Raw genomic sequence first — 20,000 nt, forward strand, 5'->3', positions numbered from 1 at the left:
TTAAAATCTGAATTCCCTTTCTCAGCCAAAACTACACAATCACTTTATCATGATGTACGATTTCACGATAATTATGACGAAAGATTTGTGTTCTTTATTGATTTGTGTGTACATTGTACCAGAAAAAGTCGACGTTACAGATCTACAAAAATATTACATTCTACACACTCTCACTAGACAAGCCTGTCATTTTTTTTTTATTTTACAACTCGACTATGTGTATGAAAAATCTGAATGTTAAAGCTAATAAACGCCATTAATTTCTTTTGTCCATTTTTATAAGTAAGGTAATCATAAATTAGTGAAACATTTTTTTTCAATGACACTGTACTCGTTGCATAACAAGAAATATCTTTAAGATATTACTGAAATCATCACATAATTTGACAATATCTATACTAATTTCTTTCTTGAGCAACTTTAAATCTGAAATATCTGAAAATATTGATAAAAATGGATAACGTGTGTATCTACATGATGTATGCATACCTATGAATAATATGTAATAAATCTATCTCGCAGTATTTCAGGCGGATATTTCTTTTAGCACTTTTAAAGAAATTTAATAAAGCCTCTTGAATATTTTCATCTAACATCAATATGCAACTATAGATGGTGCATTAATAATCTGGTCACGGTTTGGTAAGAAGAGATTCAGCCTCGGGATTAAGCTCTCTTTATGATATTATCTAGAATTTAAATAACCTCTTTTTTTCATTATTCCAAGTGCATAAATCGGTTAAGTAAGCCATACTTTTAACACGTCCGTTGTAAAGGAAATTTCTCAAGGCAGCCTTATCTGTGATCTATAGCACAATATTTTATCACGTTACATGAAACTTTTAATCGCAACGCTCAGAACACGTAAAAACAAAACTTCAGAAAATCATAATAAACGCACACTCATCGCACTGGCGAGCCTTTGAATTAAAAATCTTTTAAAATGCCAGCAGTTGAAGTTAAGTACGATTCATTTGTATAATTCAAAAAAGTATCAATATTAGGGTTGTCGGGAGCAAATTGTTTCAAATAATTTTTTGCGAGTATGCATACTGTGTTTATCAACGTACTATTATGTCTTTGCATCGGGTGTAGTATGAAAGAAATTTAGCGTTGCTCTAACATGCTACGCCGGTGACCTTAAACAGACGCAGGTGTTTTGGACGTTCTGATCGTTGTAACTGTCGGCTGATTACGGCCAATACTGGATTCAATGGGGATGATGGAACGGGGTTAGGCGTCAGTGTAGAAGTTGTCAAACACAAGGTACAAACTTTACTGGGTTTACTGTTATTGTTTGGAAAAGGGGGGGGGGCGTTCTTTTCAATATCATGCACTTGCACAAAAGGGTGGGGAAAGGGGGATAGTTACCTCGTGTTTGCCAGTATGCATAGCAATATGTACTAATTAAAATACTACATGTACTATGTCCTTGCATCGGGTGTAGTATGAAAGGAATTTGGCACTGACTGTTCTAACATGCTACATGAGTTGATGGGCGTGGTGTTCACGGGGAACTGTTCGTTGTTGCGTTGATGTTAATACTTCGGAATCGGCCTCCCTACTGTTATAGAAGATTCATCGCTGCCGTTTTTGGTAAAAGGGGCGTGGTTTATGTGAGTGGAAAAAGAAGTGGGGGCGTGGTCCTTATGGCACGTATTTTCCCGCCTTGATGCCCTGTACCTCACGGCCCAGCTGACACATGGTGCATGGTCCGCAGCACATCATAGCCGCGCAGTCACTCATCAGGTTACCCTGGAAACGGGATATAAAAGGTGACGTACAAGAAATTATATGTCAATCATAATCATAAGTCTGGCGTCTAAGACTACTTAACATATCTAAGGGTTAAGAATGTTAAGGCAGCACAGCCACCCTAATTTCACCTGATTAGAGGAGACGACAGATTGGTCGAGATATCGTATCAAATGTCTGACCAAGAAATCAAAGCTTAATGTTGATATACAAATGGAGATTGTGCATAATCTTTCATAAAGAAGAACTGATAATCATAATCATCATAAGAACGGATGTTTATATAAGATGATACATAGGCCTGACATTATTTGAATCTAGATCGTCCCATGTGCATGTAGACCCTGCATGTAACGGAAATTATTATTGTCGTTGTTGTTGTTCTTGTTGTTGTTGTTGTTTCAGTACAGGCGAATGGAGAGGGAGAGAGAGCTGCTCGAGCAATATTTTATTATATTCGTCCTTGTCAATTATGCCATATATAAATGTTGTAGGCAGAGTGCTAGAAGACCTATGCTACCTAATGTGTGTAATTACCTTTATTTCATGTATTTATATACAAGGAGTATTGCATATACGCCGTGCATACAAAAACAACTTAACAATTGCAGCAGAAAAACACACAAAAAAAAAACAGCCCATAAAACTTGAACTTCGTCACAAGCTTCGCCACGTGAGGGTTTTATGGCCTCTAGAGGGTTCAGCTATAAGCTTAACCATAACTTCAAAAATATACCTTTATGTAGTGACCAATATATCATTTAAAAGGTATCATTTTGTATACTTTATGACAGAGATCGTACTTCAAAATCTTAAAAAATGGACTTATCGGTTTTTGCAAACAAACCCTTCACTTATTGATAAGCGTTTTTTAGTAGTAGCCATGATAAAAGTTGCAATTGCAATGAATTGTGTCGAGTTGATTTATTTACTCCTTCGACCCCCTTTTCGGGAATGAGAGTACTGGCAAAATTGTATTGAAATCATATAGGGGCCTACAGCATTTCATGTGAAATAAAATAAGATGAAATATAGGCCTACTTTGATATAATCAGTACAAAACAAAACAAAACGATGCCAAGCTTAAAAACTTAATCCAAGTTTAGAATATTGGTTGAAAGTTATAACCATACGAAAGATGCCTGATGTGGCAAAAAGTATACAGATAATTTATTTACACGTCTGCCAATCTACCGCTATAGATATAAGTTACAGGAGAGGTATTTACAAAGACCATGCCCATAATAATCAATACGTAGGTGTTACAAATTTGATACGCAGACTTCACTTATTATAATCGGGCAACAAGAAGGCAAATAGAATCAAGATTGGTATGCTAATATGGTCTGCAAAACAATACTTTGACCTCTCATCGTACAGAATAGTGCGATGTGAATAATCTTTATTATTCCCTGTTGCACCAGCAAAGCATGCGATCATGGTTATATCTGAGGGCGATATTTATATAGGCAATAATATTATATCAGACAATATCGGGTCGGACAAAAACAAATAATGGCTTCGTTTGCTTATCATATCATGAGTGTTTATCTTCCAGTCTCTATACGTCATTCGTCCAGCTATGTAATGATATTAATGCAAGTATCCATGACGAACTTTTCCTAGTTCAAGCTTTCTTTGTTTGTTTTTATCTCATATAGTGTTATTACCCGGTACTTTTTTATCGCCAAAGAATATACTATTGCCCGTTAACAACCGTACAAATTTGGTGATGACATTGACGTGGAATAGTGTTCCGACAATTAAGCAAAGACGCCATGAAATGATGTGCATAAAGATTGCAATAAGTGAGATAGCAACAAAGAGACGGTTATGGGCAAGGGCGCCGGAAGCGGGGGGGGGGGGGGGGGAGGGGGCAGGGGTGGCACTTGCCCCCCCCCCCAAAAAAAAAAAATGTTGGGGGGGGGGGGGGGCAAGACGAGCTTTTGCCCCCCCCCCCCTCCCCCAGTGCCCCCTGTAACAAATAATTAATCACTGATTTAAAGACCAAAATGAACAATAAAGGCATATTTCTGGTCTAAATGTTGTAATTTCATAACTGAAAATGCAAAAATTTTCGCCCCTAACGGGGCGAAAATTATTATAATACACTAACAACATACATTATTGTATCTATACACTAAATGTAATTTATGAGTAAATTTAGTGTATAGATGGTAGCCTCGTGTCCTCGAGTGTGCCCGCTGAAACATACCTCTAGTAAACCTTACATTTCTCATTTTCTTCTTTGCTTTCTAGCAGTATAAGAATATTTTTTATTGTTCAAACGATGCGATCACGTTTAAGCTTTTAATGAGTACACTTCAGATAAATTGCAAAGTGAAAGTGGCTCGCTCGTTCTGCCCGTATAAAGTTTTCATAAGTTATTATCATAGTCCTTCGCAGTAATTTCTTTTACTATGTTTAATTCCTCAGAAATTTAATTCAAAATGCTCTATAAAAGCGACTTTTATACTCTGTTTTTACAAAAAGTCCCTACCGTCAGAGGGGGTATCCCCCTCCCACACCCTCCCCCGCTCGGTCGCTTCGCTCCCTCGACGAGGATCTCACACCATCACATCATATACCCCCTTATGTTAAGATCATAGTCCTTCCAACTGATTTTTTTCAATAAGTTAATTCCCAAGAAATTTGCTTTTAAATATTCTAGAAACGCGACTTTTATACTCTGTTTTTACAAAAAGTCCCTACCGTGGGAGGGGGTGTCCCCCTCCCACACCCTCCCCCCGCTCGGTCGCTTCGCTCCCTCGCCGAGGATCTCGCACCATAACATTATTAATGTACTCCCGTATGTTATGATCATAGGCCTTCCAACTGATTTTTTCAATAAGTTAATTCCCTAGAAATTTGCTTTTAAATGTTCTATAAACGCGACTTTCATACTCTCTTTTTAAAAAAAGTCCCTACCGTGGGAGGGGGTGTCCCCTCCCCCGCTCGGTCGCTTCGCTCCCTCGCCGAGGATCTCCCACCATCACATTACTAATGTACTCCCGTATGTTATGATCATAGGCCTTCCAACTGATTTTTGCAGTATGTTAATTCCCTAGAAATTTGCTTCAAATTCTCTATAAACGCGACTTTTATACTCTGTTTTTACAAAAAGTCCCTACCGTGGGTGGAGGTGTCCCCTCTCCCACACCCTCCCCCCGCTCGGTCGCTTCGCTCCTTCGCCGAGGATCTCACACCATCACATTATTATGTACTCCTGTATGTAATAATCATAGCCCTTCGCACTGATTATTTTTCACTATGTTTAATTCCTTAAAAATTTGCTTTTAAATGGTCTATAAACGCGACTTTTGTACCCTGTTCTACAAAAGCTCCCTACAGTGGGTGGGGGGGGGGGGGGAGTATCCCCCTTTCCACACCCCCCCCCCCCCACACCCCCCTCGCTTCGCTCCCGCGCCGAGGATCTCACATCGTCACATAATGTGCCCCCGATTTTGCCCCCCCCCCCACAAAAAAAAAAAAAAAAAAAAAAAAAAAACAGAAGTGTTCCGGCGCGCTTGGTTCTGGGTGACAGATGAAAATGATTATAAGACGATTTCATGAATTTAATATAACAAACAAACAATAATTATCAATTATAGTAGAAATGGTAATAATGGTAAAAATAATAATCGAAATAACAATCAAAATGGAAATTATCATAAACAAGTTTTATTAGTATCACAAAAAAAGGTTAAATAACCTTCGCTGTGCATGTCAACGATCATGATATTTGTATGAGTTTGAATGCTCTGCGCAACTAAGTGAACATACAGGCTCTACACTAGTCTTGTTTAAAAATATATATATATAGAAATGAAAAGAAGATTATCTCGTGCACGCGTAACAATTTTGCTGGCCACATAATTTTATTTCTGTTTACTCTCTCTTTATTTGCTGCTGTCATTTTACTTTGGTATCAACTTGCGTCTATACATAGTTTTCAATTTGCCCTTGTTTGTTTGTTCATTTAATTTCCATCTGAGAAGATGGCTGGATAGCCCATATTCAGCTACGTTAAGCTGGTCTTCCATGGGGTCCAGTTGGATGTGAGGTGGGACCACTTCACCGGGTTAAACACCCTGCTCTTTGCGATGAATGAATGAAGCGGGATCTTTTACGTGCATGAGTTGTTGCTCTCTCATACACGGGACCCCCATTTTATGTCCTATCCGAGGGACAGAGTGTTTTGCCTCTTGCTAGAGGGGACGGTATGCTTACACACAACATTGCTCAGCCCTTCGTTGCATTCCTCTTACCCACGTGATGTTAACTCGTGGTTCAAAGATCTATGTACATTACACCCTGGATCGTGATCTGAGATGAAAAACCTGGTACGCCATTGTGCGATGACCCTGTACTTCACTTTGGAGCAAGTTACCGCCCACTGACGTTACGTGCACGTTCCATTATACGTCACTTACAGGAACACTGCATGTCATGGTAGCAAAGTCTTGACGTCATAATATGTAAACACTAAACGAAAAGTAAGTTCCCTCTAAAACAAACCTATGTAATTTATGAATCAGGAACTTTTGAGGAAATCTGAGTATAGGATCACGTAGTTGTATTTCTCGGCTACCTTTCATGTGAAATCCAGTGGATATCACTTGGTCACGCTTGAGTCAAAATTGTCACTTTTTGAAGTTCACAAGCCCAATTTTGCAACTTTGATTTGGTGATATTGGAACAAATTTCAATTTTCCTGGATAAAAAGGCATGCAACGTATAATTTATGTGCTTCTTATCGTACCATGTGACTTCTGCACAAAATTTCACGGTTGAGTGACCACGGAGTGATAATTACCAGAATGGCCGATTTGACGGGCTTCTCGTGGTAATTTCTATCAATTGAGATTTAATTCACGTGTTGAACAGTTTTTACACACAATTCACGCAATTTCATGGTTGAATGAGCACATAAAAACAAAGAAAAATAACCATTTTAATTGTGCAGTAAGAACTGCGATAATTTTTCGCTCTGAAATCAACTGTTAATACAATACAATACCACTGTGCATACAGTGATCATCTGACATTTCAGTCACGCTTCAATGAGCATGTGGGGCTGGAAAACCCTTTTTACCCTATATAATAAAAAAAAATCATTGTTTTTTATTTTTAGTTGAAATGTTGGGAAATTACTCTGATTTCAATTATAAAAAGAATAACATTTCAATAAAAATGATATTGCGACATGCTTCAGTGAGCACATAAGATGAGCAAAGTGTGCAGGTAAAACCATTTTTCGTGGGTGAAATTCCCATAAGATTTACATTTCCTTTGTTTTTATTTATGAAGACGTGTTTAGCGGTGTTAGCGGATAGAGCCTAAAAAGTGAGTGCAGATGCTACCCAATCTGTGTTATATTGCCATAACGATCGCATTATAGTCAACCAACATTCAAGCAACTGTCATCACCATCACAATCATCAACACCACATGAACAACAAAGGCCACTATCTCACCACAATCAATATCTGTGTTTGCAGCACGGGAGGATATTAATTTTTAACAAAAGTGAAATTTGGTACAATGTCAATGATTAATTACATTTATTTTCCCTGGTTGAGTTAATGCATGATTTTATGACGTCACAAAGGCATGGGGTTTCCGGCCCCATGTAACCTTTGACGTTTGCAATTTTGAAGAAATGCAAAGGATCACTGAGACATTTATATCGGTCCTAAAACGCAATAATATCTTTTTTTTCAGTTAATTTTGAATGCAGAATATCAATGCAACACCTGCTGGATGATTTCAATAAGATAAATCATTCAAGTTCAAGTTTCAAGTTTGTATAACATTTATTTTTTTTTTCCATGTAGGAAATCACATGCATGAAATTATTGTACAGGAAGGCAGAACCTCAAAAAAGCAAAGCTTGTGGTGAGCTGCCTTACAAAAATCCATTACATCACAAACACAAGCACAATCATTGTTTTATAATGTGGTCATTCAACCGTAAAATAAATCACAATGCATGCAAAAGCCATTGTTAGCTTTCAATAACATAAATTCCTCCTCTTCACATGAGCTTACCATGGGTATTATGGCCAAACTGCCATTTTTTCAGTATGTATGGTAAAAAAAAAAAAAAAAAAGAGGTTTCCAGCCTCAGGTGCTTATTGAAGCGTGACTGGAATGTCAGGTGGTCACTGATTGATATTATGTGTGTGGGTAGTAGCACAACATAAAAAAAAGAGCATCATACAGTTGATTTCAGTGCGCAAAATTATCGTGATTCTTACTGCACAATTTAAATTGTTATTTTTCTTTGTTTTAATGTGCTCTTTCAACAGCTAAATTACGTGAATTGTGTGTAAAAACTGTTCAACACGTGAATTAAATCTCAGTTGATAGAAATTACCACGAGAAGCATGTCAAATCGGCCATTCTGGTAATTATCACCCCATGTTCACTCAACCGTAAAATTTTGTGCAGAAGTCACATGGTACGATAAGAATCACATAAATTAAACGTCGCATGCCTTTTTATCCAGGAAATTGAAATGTGTTCCAATATCACCAAATCAAAGTTGCAAAATTGGGCTTGTGAAATTCAAAAAGTGACATTTTTTACTTTAAGTCATGCTCACTCAAGCGTGACCAAGTGATATCCATTGAATTTCACATGAAAGGTAGCCGAGAAATACAGCTACATGATCCTGTATTCAGATTTTCTCAAAGGTTCCTGATTCATAAATTTACCGAGGTTTGTTTTAGGGGGAACTTACTTTTTGTTTAGTGTTTATTTTCGTTTTGAGGACCTTTTTTTTTTTCGGGGGATGGGAAGGAGGAGGTGGTACGTAGATGTAATATCTGTGTACCTGAACAGAGCAAATACTTTGATATCTATTGACAAAGCTTTTATTGTACCATGCTCGGATTGGGGTAGTGGATGTTGACCGAACATATATACGGAAACTCACAATGAAGAACAGTATAAAGTGAGTTGCAAGGTATGATGGAGTGTAGCGGTACCTCTCAACACAAAAAAGCGCTACATCGAACATCCGTGTTAAAACGAAAGGGCATGCTATACAAAGACTTTTTATTTTGTATTTTTTAGGAGGGGGCAAAAGAACATTTCCTACTTCTTATCTTATACACTTTTGCGATATTATCTTAATTTGTAAATATGACGCAATTCTAACAGAGATTTTTCAATTTTGATAAGTATTTGATTGTAATACATCTATAGTATTAAAAATGGATAAAGATTATGGGGTAATGTAATCACAGAAACGAAATGTTGGAACTCCCAATAATAGTTCCATGAAATGTTGTAACACGAAGCATCTACCGTTGCGCTAATTAGTAATAATTGCTTTAATCCATATTAGGCGACTATGTCTAAAGGAATTATATACCATTGTTAATGGGTAGTATACTTTCTTTCATTATCGAAGAGCTAGGCGTGTGCAGTTATCACTACGATTATGTAACATTTTTATTTGTATGTACGCTCCAAATAAAAAGTTGTTATCAATTTCAGAACGTGTGATTGAAATTAATGAATTCCGGATTAATTTTACGCAAATAATTGGGATGCATGTATGAAAGGGGCCTTTTAGATGGGTTACACGATATTTTCGGACTTACCTCGATGTTATGGCGCGCCCGTATTTGTGCGCGCATTGCGATTGGCGCGCCAGGAATGCAGAAGGGCACACAGCACGACTCGTTCATATCGGTGGCCAGCACGCAATCGTAGCATGGCAGGAACGTTGCACACAGACCTTGAAAAAAAGCGAAAACGGATTCAAACTAAGAATAAACAAAATGATAACTATTATGAATGCCTATAAGAAAACAAAAAAGTAAGGTACAATAATGAGGCTAACACAAAAACATAATACACATATCATAAAAAAGGCTGTGTGCAAAACATCTTCAATATGTTATAAGCTTCAATAATGTTCTATGTGAAATATAGACCTACATGTATACATCTTACTTCAATGTTTCCATCATAACTATTATACTATAATAGTTTACATAGAAATATATTTTCCGCATATTAAAGCAATTGAATTCTACTAAGAATGTTTTTTTTTTTAATGAAACATGCTCTTTAGGATTTTCTGTTGGTCTGGACAACAGCTTCAAACATCATAACATTACTGGAATAGACATAACATTGTGACATAAGAAATTCAGTGTACTCCTGTTTGCAATAATGATTTGCATGGCATACGTTATAAAGTTAATTCTAATAAATAGTGTAATTATTCATTCAACAATCTGTGAATCAAACTACAGTAAACGCTTTACTTTCGAAGCCTTTGAAATGATTAATTCACATGTCGTGTGATACTAGTCTATTGACTCATGTGGCCTATGAAATCACCACATTTGACCTGCTGCGCATTTACTGGGACATTAATCTGCATATTATGTTTCATTAATATCCCAAGGGAATGATTTGAAGGATTGTAACGTTCACGAATGAATGTTAACTGTACAAAAGAATATAAGAGTCATGCTACAGTAGAAATCATGCAATAACCCTTCTGGAAGGGAAACATGTATAAGGCAACTTACCATCGGGAAAGAAAGAAGTAAAATGTATTGTATAGCATACGTGTGTGTGTGTGTGTGTGTGTGTTTGATTTTTTTGGGTTTGTTTTGTTTGATTGTTTGGGTTTTTTAGTTGATCAAACATTACAGATTGTATTGTGTTTATACATTCATGATGAATGTTTTTGTCATGTCAAATTATGAAAACAAAATAAATGTTATTGAAAAACAAAAAAGTGTCTTTTCAGACAATCATTTTGATAAGAATAACAAAGAAGAAGAAATTACATTCAAATCTTAAAAACGATCACGAAGTGTTTGTTTCCGCGAAGGTACTGTCAAACCTTTCTATAGCGGCCATCAAAATGGAGGCAATAAAAAAGTGGTTGTTGTTGACAGAAGGCCGCTATGGACACGTTCATTAAAGTTGCTTTTCTCTCGGGGGAATTGTGTTTAGTGTCCCGCAGGTGCCGCTTTACACAGGTGGCCGCTAAGACACGTGTGACTGCAAGTACGTTGTAAGCCGAATTTCCATACATGCAATATATCATTAATTCGAGAAGAAGCCGAATTAGTGTCACCATAAAAACTCACAGATAGTCATATCGTCACAACAGGCAAAAAGGTCGGTGGACCAGGGTCGGGGTACTCCCCTCGGCATCAGTGGATTCATTGTTTGGCTGGTCACCTTGGAATTGGAAGATACACAGAACAAACATAAGCAGCCTGTACAAGGAGTCGAAGCACATACAACTTGAAAGGAGCGTATACGGTTTTTGTGGAGACCTTACTTCAGGTTTCTAATATATATATATATATATATATATATATATATATATATTTTTTTTTTTTGTGAGATAATGAGAAACCACTCAGGAAATGTGAGGAGAGCATGTAATCCCAAGAGGGATTGAATGTTTATTTGATGAAAATTGGTTTAGAATTGGCCGAGAAATCCAAAAAAAAAAAAAGGTGGGACCCACCTTTTATTAGATTGCTTTGTTTTACTTTGTTTTTTAATGTCTCAGCGATTCTAAAATCTTTTTTTTTTCATCTAATAAACTTTGAATTCCTCTTAAAATAGTATGTTCTGTACTATATCATAAGTGTTTTCTTGGTATCTCGCAAAAAGTTAAAAGCCCAATTCTCATCTCCACCAATACTGTGCCATCCATCCCTTTAAACGTAAATGACATGAGTCATTTTGTTCTAACAACTCTCAATGAAGTTTTGCCCCTGCCTAGCAACAGCTAAGTGAATTCCTGCTTATTGAACTTTAAGGCCCGAATTCACGAAGGTGGTACAAAGAAACCATGGTTTAAACCATAGACAAAAACCATGGAGCGCCAAGTGTCGCATGGAATATTTTCTTACGAAATCAGTCATTTCGTCTATGAAATAATTATTTTGTAACGAAATGACAACATTTTGTAACTAAATGAACATTTCGTCCACGAAATGATGATTTCGTTGACGAAACGGTTATTTTGTCGACGAAATGACCAATTTCGTAACAAAATATTCCGTGCGACACCAGGTGCTCCATGGTTTTTGTCCATGGTTTAAACCATGGTTTCATTTGTACCACCTTCGTGAATTCGGGCCAATGGGAGGAGCGGGTGAATGAAATGCTTCATCTAGCAATACATATGCATAATATTGTAAAACATCACAGAAACGGTCTATTCGTACCTGAGGGTTCCTAAATCGAATCCTGCTATAGATAAGGATTTTTTTTTTTTGTAATATACAGTTCTTTTATTGATCTATAACTCAAACATAACTATGACATTATTCACTGTCCACATGATTGACATAAACAGACAATCCAGATTAAATCACATATAAATGAACATTAATTTCAGCATAACAAAGGAAAATCAGTGAATCTCGAATAGATCTAGCTAGATTACAATATTTCTGCATAAACTCAGTAATAGGTGCATGTGTCAGTGTCATGTCTGATGCCTGCATCGATATTCTGCCGGCTTAAACAAAATAACCTAATGTTCTTTGATCGCTATAGATGTACTGACATTCCTCAAATACTAGTAACTACCACTGTAAGTTGGAATGCGCACGCCACCTAGACTGCACAGCTGAACATTACACCCCAATATACAATTCTGAAGCATTCCAATACGTCTGGATACATGGTACAGATCATGCCTACACAGCCTTGTACAGTGTGCGCAGTGTACAGTGTCGAAATATTTTCTTCGATTGCCAATTAGAGCGCTATTTCATTTCTTAAATTCTTATTCACATCAGCCCGAAGAGGGGTAGCCCGAATAGTTAACCATTTTAAAACTGCTAATTCGACGGCTGAGCATGTGCAAACAGCATCAGTAATGTGTGTGCCCTCTCAAAAATTCCTCATGATTTGTGTGCAGTTTGACTCGATCGATCGTGTCACACATGCTAGGCATTATGGGATTAATCGCGCTAATTTCTCGAGTCGTTTTCACATAATCAAATAGCGCGCTACTATCCCGCTATTTCAGAAATTTCCCGAGTTGGAGTCGAGAAATTTTCTCGATCAGAGCGATACAATTAGCATGCTAATTTGTGTTCACATTATCAAATAGCGCGCTATTTCGCTGTTGGGAAAATTTCCCAAGTCAGAAAATAGCGCGCTATTTCGAATCATCGGGCTGAGGTGAAAACGCCTAATGTCACCGGCTCTCAATCATAAGTCTAAAACTCGTGTGGCAAAGGAGAACTCAAATATGGATCATTTTTTTTTTCGATATACACTTGACGACGATGAGCAGTACATGTGCAATTGTTATCTTGAAATAACATTCTGGTGGAAACAGTAGACAAAGAAAACAGACTACAACCATCGAGCCTACACATCACATAATCCCATCCCCCCCCCCCCCCACACACACACACAAAACCAAACACCCAGATTAACAAACAAACTACCCTGTTTGTTAATCTGGGTGCCATCAGAACTGATTCAAGTCAACTTACATATTCATAAACCGGTGTAATTTGGTCCATTTAGCTTGGTGCACATGTAATTCATTTTTCCTACAGGCAATAAACTTCTCTAATTTCTTAATGTAGAGTACATAGTTAATATAATGTTTGCTGCTTGGCTTGGTATCTTTATGTTTACATACCAAAATATGCTGTTTCCCAAGCAGCACCAGAAAATTAACAATCCACATGTTACCATGTTAAGTTTTATCGGCACTTCCGTATATTATTCTATCTGCTGATAACTTTTCTAAATGCAGTTCTCTGAAAATAACCCCTACCTCATACCAACACTGATAGTTTCCAGACACTTAACAAATAGACCCCGTTTACAGTGCGGGGCTGGGCCGAGCCGCGGCAGAGCCGAGCCGCGGCAGAGCCCCGCAATTTTGTCCGTTAGTCCATGGGCCAAGAGCCGAAAAATGGGTTGTTGGTACCACCCGAGGTAGCAAAACCTTTTTGGTGTCATTTTGTTTGTCGGACATAGATACGCTTATCAAGCTATGATAGCATTTCCAAATGAGTAGCTTAGTCATAATAAATGAATTTTTAACCAATTTGGTCTCGTTTTTATTTCCCTATACTTCTGAATCGAAACTAACCGCTATACAAATACGAGCACTGCCTTCTGTATGTCCACAGGTGTTCTGTTGTAAACGCGATGCGCTTAGTCTTCATTCAAGGCAGCGAAGGGAATATCCAAAGGGTTATGATGTCCACAGCTGTCACGCGGTGCGCCTAGTCTTTATCTAGAACAATGTACCGTTATCATATCTAAAGTTCCTAATAGAAGGGATTATCTATACTGTTTTTATACCACCCTCTCAACAAATACATCAGTTTTAAACAAAAATCACTCTGTTCATTTACAACATCATTAATTATAGTGTATTGTAGTGTACCGGTACATTGTTTTTGCAAAATCTTTCATTGTTGGATGGAAATAAAGCGACATTGGCGTGGTATTAGCGTTTTCAACCCAGCGTTTTCACCGGAAAATGATAAATAATTGAAAAAGACGCTAAAATTCACGAGAAATTGCTTTGTTGTTGTTGTTGTTGTTGTTGTTTTTAGATAAAGGGATATACACTGTATCATAAGCTTTGGATATTCCCTTCGCCGTCTTGAATATTAGACTAAGCGCTGTGGACATCATAACCCTTGGATATTCCCTTCGCTGCCTTGAATAAAGACTAAGCGCACCGCGTTTACAACAGAACACCTGTGAACATACAGAAGACAGTGCTCTTCTTTGTATAGTCTGCGGTTGGTCTCGATTCAGAAGTACAGGGATATAACAACGAAACCAAATTGGTTTAAAATTCATTTACTATGACTAAGCTACTCATTTGGAAATGCTGTCATAGCTTGATAAGCACATCTATGCCCGACAAACAAAATGACACCAAAAAGGTATTGCCACCTCAGATGGTACCAATATGTGGCCTGGCCCATGGACTACGTTTACACTGCCGGGCTGCGTTTTTTTTTTTTTTTTTTTTTTTTTTTTTTTTTTTTTTTTTTAAGACGGCACAGATTGGGGCATGACGCGTGTTAAACCCATGGGAAAAACGTTGGGTTAGGGTTTTTGGTTAGGCTTAAGGTTAGGGTTAGGGTTGGGGTTAGGGTTAGGGTTAGGGTTAGGGTTTGATGGTTAGAGTTCAGGCTTGGCCGCGCTTTTGATTCAAACCTTTCAATATTTTGTCGTAGTGGCGCTCTGCTTGTAAACAAACGCAATTTGGTATTGTCTGGTTTTCAGACCCTTTGCCAACTGAACTCCATGGCGACGAAGTCGCCGTTCGGGCAAAGGCCTTTGCCGAAGGAAACATCCTTTGCAGGACAAAACCACCTTAAATTATACTAGTTTTCGACGTTGAGGGGGTTAATATCTTGAATAGCGAAATAGTACAGGCAGAGGGTTTGGAAGCCAGACTAAAATTGGCCGCGCATTTGGCCTAGTTTGCGCTTACACTGAGAAAAGGCCGGGCTCGGCCGCGGCTCGGCCTCGGCATCTTCCTTTGAAAGTGGCTGGTGATTATGCAATGAGACACGAGTCAATTGTCTTCCTATCTGCGCGGCAGATCCTGCTTGGCACATACTTCAAATATTTTTGAGCGGCGGCTTCGAACATCGAGCAAAGGAAAAAAACGACGGTTGTGACTCAATACTCTAGAACCTCCATTAAGTGCCTACACTAATATGGAGCTACCCGCAACCAGCACTGCAGGATTGATAATGTTGACATAATTGTGCTCATCATCATTGTCATCATTATCGCCACCGTCATCATCACCATTATCATCATCACCATCATCATCATCACCACCATTATCATCACCATCTGTGATTGGCATTAAGTGAGTGAGTTATCGTGGGTAGCAGCTATGGGGCCAGAGACTAACCTGGATAACGGTCTGTCCCGGAGCCAGGATGGGAGCCGGCTGGACCATTACCGGTTGGTTAGGATCCCCGTAATTTGGCGGTTGTTCCTGGTACTTCTGCATGATGAAACGTCCTTGTCCTCCCTTGCACGAATGATAAAAAACAACAACAACGATTTTGAGAGTAAAATCTGTGACTTGGAGTAGTTACAGGTGTGAATACGTTGGCGTTCTTCTGTGATGTGTTCATTCATACAGTTGACTCTTTTGTTATTATTGCAAGATGTCCATAGATTCACAGTGATGTATACACACGCTATGCCTAAGTATGGATAGTTGTACGTCAAGCCATGCATGGTGTATTGTTAGGCCTACAAATAACAAAGGACAATCATTGTGGGGCTTGTTGAATATGAACAGGTGTGCATACCTGAAGTGTTCTTCTGTAGGGCGTTCATCGCTCGTTAATTCATTAAAGGGACATTCCAGACGATTTTCATATTTCACATCATGTACATAAATCGACTGCTCCATGTATAGAATTGTGGAATTTATTGTGGTCCTTGAGCAGAGAAATCAATACTCTGAAAAATCTACCTCGATGACATGGATCCTCACATATTTCAGAAATGTAGCAGTGTAATTCCATTACAATAGGCCTACCGCTTACAAGTTCACCTGTGTAGAATCTCTGCATGCCTTCTTCTTTTGTTCTGCTTCCTTGAGCCCCAACTCATGCATTCTTATAGTCCATGGGCCACTGAGCCGAAAAATGGGTTGTTGGTACCATCCGAGGTGGCAAAACCTTTTTGGTGTCATTTTGTTTGTCGGACATAGATACGCCTATCAAGCTATGATAGCATTTCCAAATGAGTAGCTTAGTCATAATAAATGAATTTTTAACCAATTTGGTCTCGTTTTTATATCCCTATACTTCTGAATCGAAACTAACCGCTATACAAAGACGAGCACTGCCTTCTGTATGTCCATGGAGCTAACAGAGCTCCATGGTATGTCCACAGGTGTTCTGTTGTAAACGCGGTGCGCTTAGTCTTTATTCAAGGCAGCGAAGGGAATATCCAAAGGGTTATGATGTCCACAGCTGTCACGCGGTGCGCTTAGTCTTTATCTAGACCAATGTACCGTTATCATATCTAAAGTTCCTAATAAAAGGGATTATCTATACTGTTTTTGTACCACCCTCTCAACAAATACATCAGTTTTAAACAAAAATCACTCTGTTCATTTCCAACATTATTAATCATAATGTATTGTAGTGTACCGGTACATTGTTTTTGCATAATCTTTCATTGTTGGATGGAAATAAAGCGAGATTGGTGTGGTATTAGCGTTTTCACCGGAAAATGATAAATAATTGAAAAATACGCTAAAATTCACGAGAAATTGCTTTTTTTTTTTTTTGTTTTTAGATAAAAGGATATACACTGTATTATAAGCTTTGGATATTCCCTTCGCCGTCTTGAATATTAGACTAAGCGCGGTGGACATCATAACCCTTGGATATTCCCTTCGCTGCCTTGAATAAAGACTAAGCGCACCGCGTTTACAACAGAACACCTGTGAACATACAGAAGACAGTGCTCTTCTTTGTATAGCGGTTGGTCTCGATTCAGAAGTACAGGGATATAACAGCGAGACCAAATTTGTTTAAAATTCATTTACTATGACTAAGCTACTCATATGGAAATGCTATCATAGCTTGATAAGCATATCTATGCCCGACAAACAAAATGACACCAAAAAGGTTTTGCCACCTCAGATGGTACCAATATCTGGCCTGGCCCATGGACTATTATGGCGAGGCTGCCATGTCATCATCCTTACTCATTGCAATTTGTTATAAATTTTGAAACATTTCTATTCCTCAACCCAATCACTTCATTGCTACAACCACTATAAATTTTGAAACGCTATACTCACTATAGCTAATATGATAGTTTTTAAAATGTATCAGTCTAAAAATCATCCGGAGGTGTACTTTAATGTCTCTGTTTCTGACACGAGCGTTACAATAACATCTTAATCATTGTTTCCTGCTTTGGTTTCATTTACTGTTGGCAGCCAGTCTGATAAAACAAGACTGTGCTTTTAGAAATAACAAAACTACATTCGCAAAAGGATTTACTGTTATGGACCTGTCTCTTTTTTTTTTTCTTTTTTTCTTTTTTTTTTTCGCTTATGATTGCATTATATACCACGGCCCTTTTTGTAATACGCGTTGCGATATCACTGTCCAATGGTTGTTGTTATTTTTACTGGCAGCCAAGTCTGAGTGTACGAGTATAGGAAACTGGACCCTGTTTTATGAAGAGTTAAAATTGATTATATAGTTGATTTCAACTGTAAATCTATGCATAATGCAGCCTGTGTGGTAAAGAATTATCTTTTGATAGAACGGGACCTAGGTCTATGAATAGCCAGGAATTAAACTTGCATGCATCCTATACAGAGCCTAATACGAGTAGAATCTCCCTTCACTGTGAGATATAGGTCACCCAGAAAGAGAAACGCTGGAAATGCATGAAATACTGTCACGCTTCCATGATCATTTTGAATCTATATATTCATTAGCTCGGTGCGTTCATTCTTTCATCATTGTCAGGCTGAGGAATTATCTGATGTATATCATACGTGAATGGCTTTCGATCAGTCGACCAACGTGTGACAAGGCAATTTCAGAAATTGTATTGAACGAGGGGGTGAATAATAATTGTGTGACTAAGGGGGTGAGGGTAGGTGTGGTTTAGTGGGATGGTGGTGGACATATTAAACAAAACAAGAAGATGATGATCACGACGACGACAGCGACGATGAAAAACAAAATAATCCATGTACACTGAGAAGAAATGCAAGGCCAGTTGTAACATTGACAAGGGATTTAAGATGGGTGGAAAATAACCCCTACTGAGTGTAAATTATTAAAATTAGGGGTGACTCTCCAGGAAATAGTGTGAATACGGGAAGGGCAAATCATTGTAAACATGAATCATTGTAAGATTCATCATAATCTACTTTTACCCAAATCTAAAATGTTCATACATTGAATTGCTTCCAGCAAAATCTACATCTTAGGGTGAAAGGTTTACCCTTACGTGCCTTCCGCAATTGTGATAAAGACTTCGATTGTGTATAGAATTAAAGTTCTATATAAATCATTTCGTTATCTTTTGTAGTTCACCTTCTTATTACAAAGCATGATGGAATCTTCATTTCCCTGCTGAGAATTCCAGGCAACGCGAAAAGGTATCAGTGATGACTAACATTAGGCACGTTATTATTATTCAAGTGGTATAGAAGTATAGAAGTCTGCATTTTTACTGAACCAATATGAAACGGTAAAGTACAACCTCGATTATCCGGAGGTCGACTGGCTTACATTTTTTTAATGTTTTTGTGCATTCTAAAAGCCAAATCTAACTCCAAACTATAAATACACTTTCAACCATTATCGTGCGAATACACGACGGGACATAATCATAATTTTAGTAAATTGGTACCAACATGTGTATACCCCTATACAGAAAGTGCTGTAATTGAGCATACCGGCAAAAATTGATTTTCCGGACGCCCGCCGGTCCTTAAATTGACGTGGGCGGATAATCAAGGTCCTACTGTATTTCTCATCAATACATGATAATTATATTCTACGGTATATACAAAAGCAAGCGCGATTTTAATCTGCATTTGCTACAGTAAAGAAAGTCGTCATAAAAAGTTTACATCGATTTGCATTACAAACGTTCAAGTGATGAATTATCTTTGTTTTCAGTTCATTACGCAAATTATCAAACGTGTGTAAAGACACAACAACAGCAACAATCTTATATAAATGATAAATGGTTGAAATGAATGGAACGCGTGCTTTAAATGTTTTTATACATTATCAAATCCCAACAAAAACAAAACAAAAACAAATCAAAAAAAATCTAACTCTATGGATAACAATCACAGAACAGTTATTGGAAATTACGTAGGAAAGTATCAATATCAGACAACCTGAAGCTTTCGAAAATTAATATCCAGAATAAAGTGTCTTTGTATACAAGCATAGAGAGGAATGAATAAAGTAACATTTGCTTCATATTTCACTTACTTGAAAAATGTGATCTTAGAGTTTCCACTGATGATTCCCACGTATACCGCTGGCGCTTTCTGGTGACGCAGCATTGGTTGTCGTACTCCCAGCGAAATATGGCGGTGTGTTATATTCGAAGTGATATTTCTACGCAATCGCAGCCATATAGTTCACATTTATGGCGGAACGTTTGGTGATGGGGGGGGGGGGAGTAATATGTTGTTTGTCGACAAATATATTCATGCGCTG

At 37.9% G+C, this 20,000-nt stretch overlaps 1 protein-coding gene across 1 annotated transcript; it reads right to left on the reverse strand.

The window, feature by feature from the left end:
* Positions 1 to 1,390: 1,390 nt before the first annotated feature.
* On the reverse strand, positions 1,391 to 19,810 carry LOC140246997 (cornifelin homolog). The gene is made up of 5 exons (XM_072326301.1): positions 19,770 to 19,810; positions 15,677 to 15,799; positions 10,881 to 10,974; positions 9,369 to 9,505; positions 1,391 to 1,755 (listed from the first exon to the last, which is right to left on the reverse strand). The coding sequence occupies exons 2-5, from the start codon at positions 15,776 to 15,778 to the stop codon at positions 1,648 to 1,650; spliced, it is 441 nt and encodes a 146-aa protein (XP_072182402.1). The 5' UTR covers positions 15,779 to 15,799; positions 19,770 to 19,810; the 3' UTR covers positions 1,391 to 1,647.
* Between the last annotated feature and the right edge of the window lie 190 nt (positions 19,811 to 20,000).

The sequence above is a fragment of the Diadema setosum genome, chromosome 3, assembly GCF_964275005.1.
Source record: "Diadema setosum chromosome 3, eeDiaSeto1, whole genome shotgun sequence".
Lineage (NCBI taxonomy): Eukaryota > Metazoa > Echinodermata > Echinoidea > Diadematoida > Diadematidae > Diadema > Diadema setosum.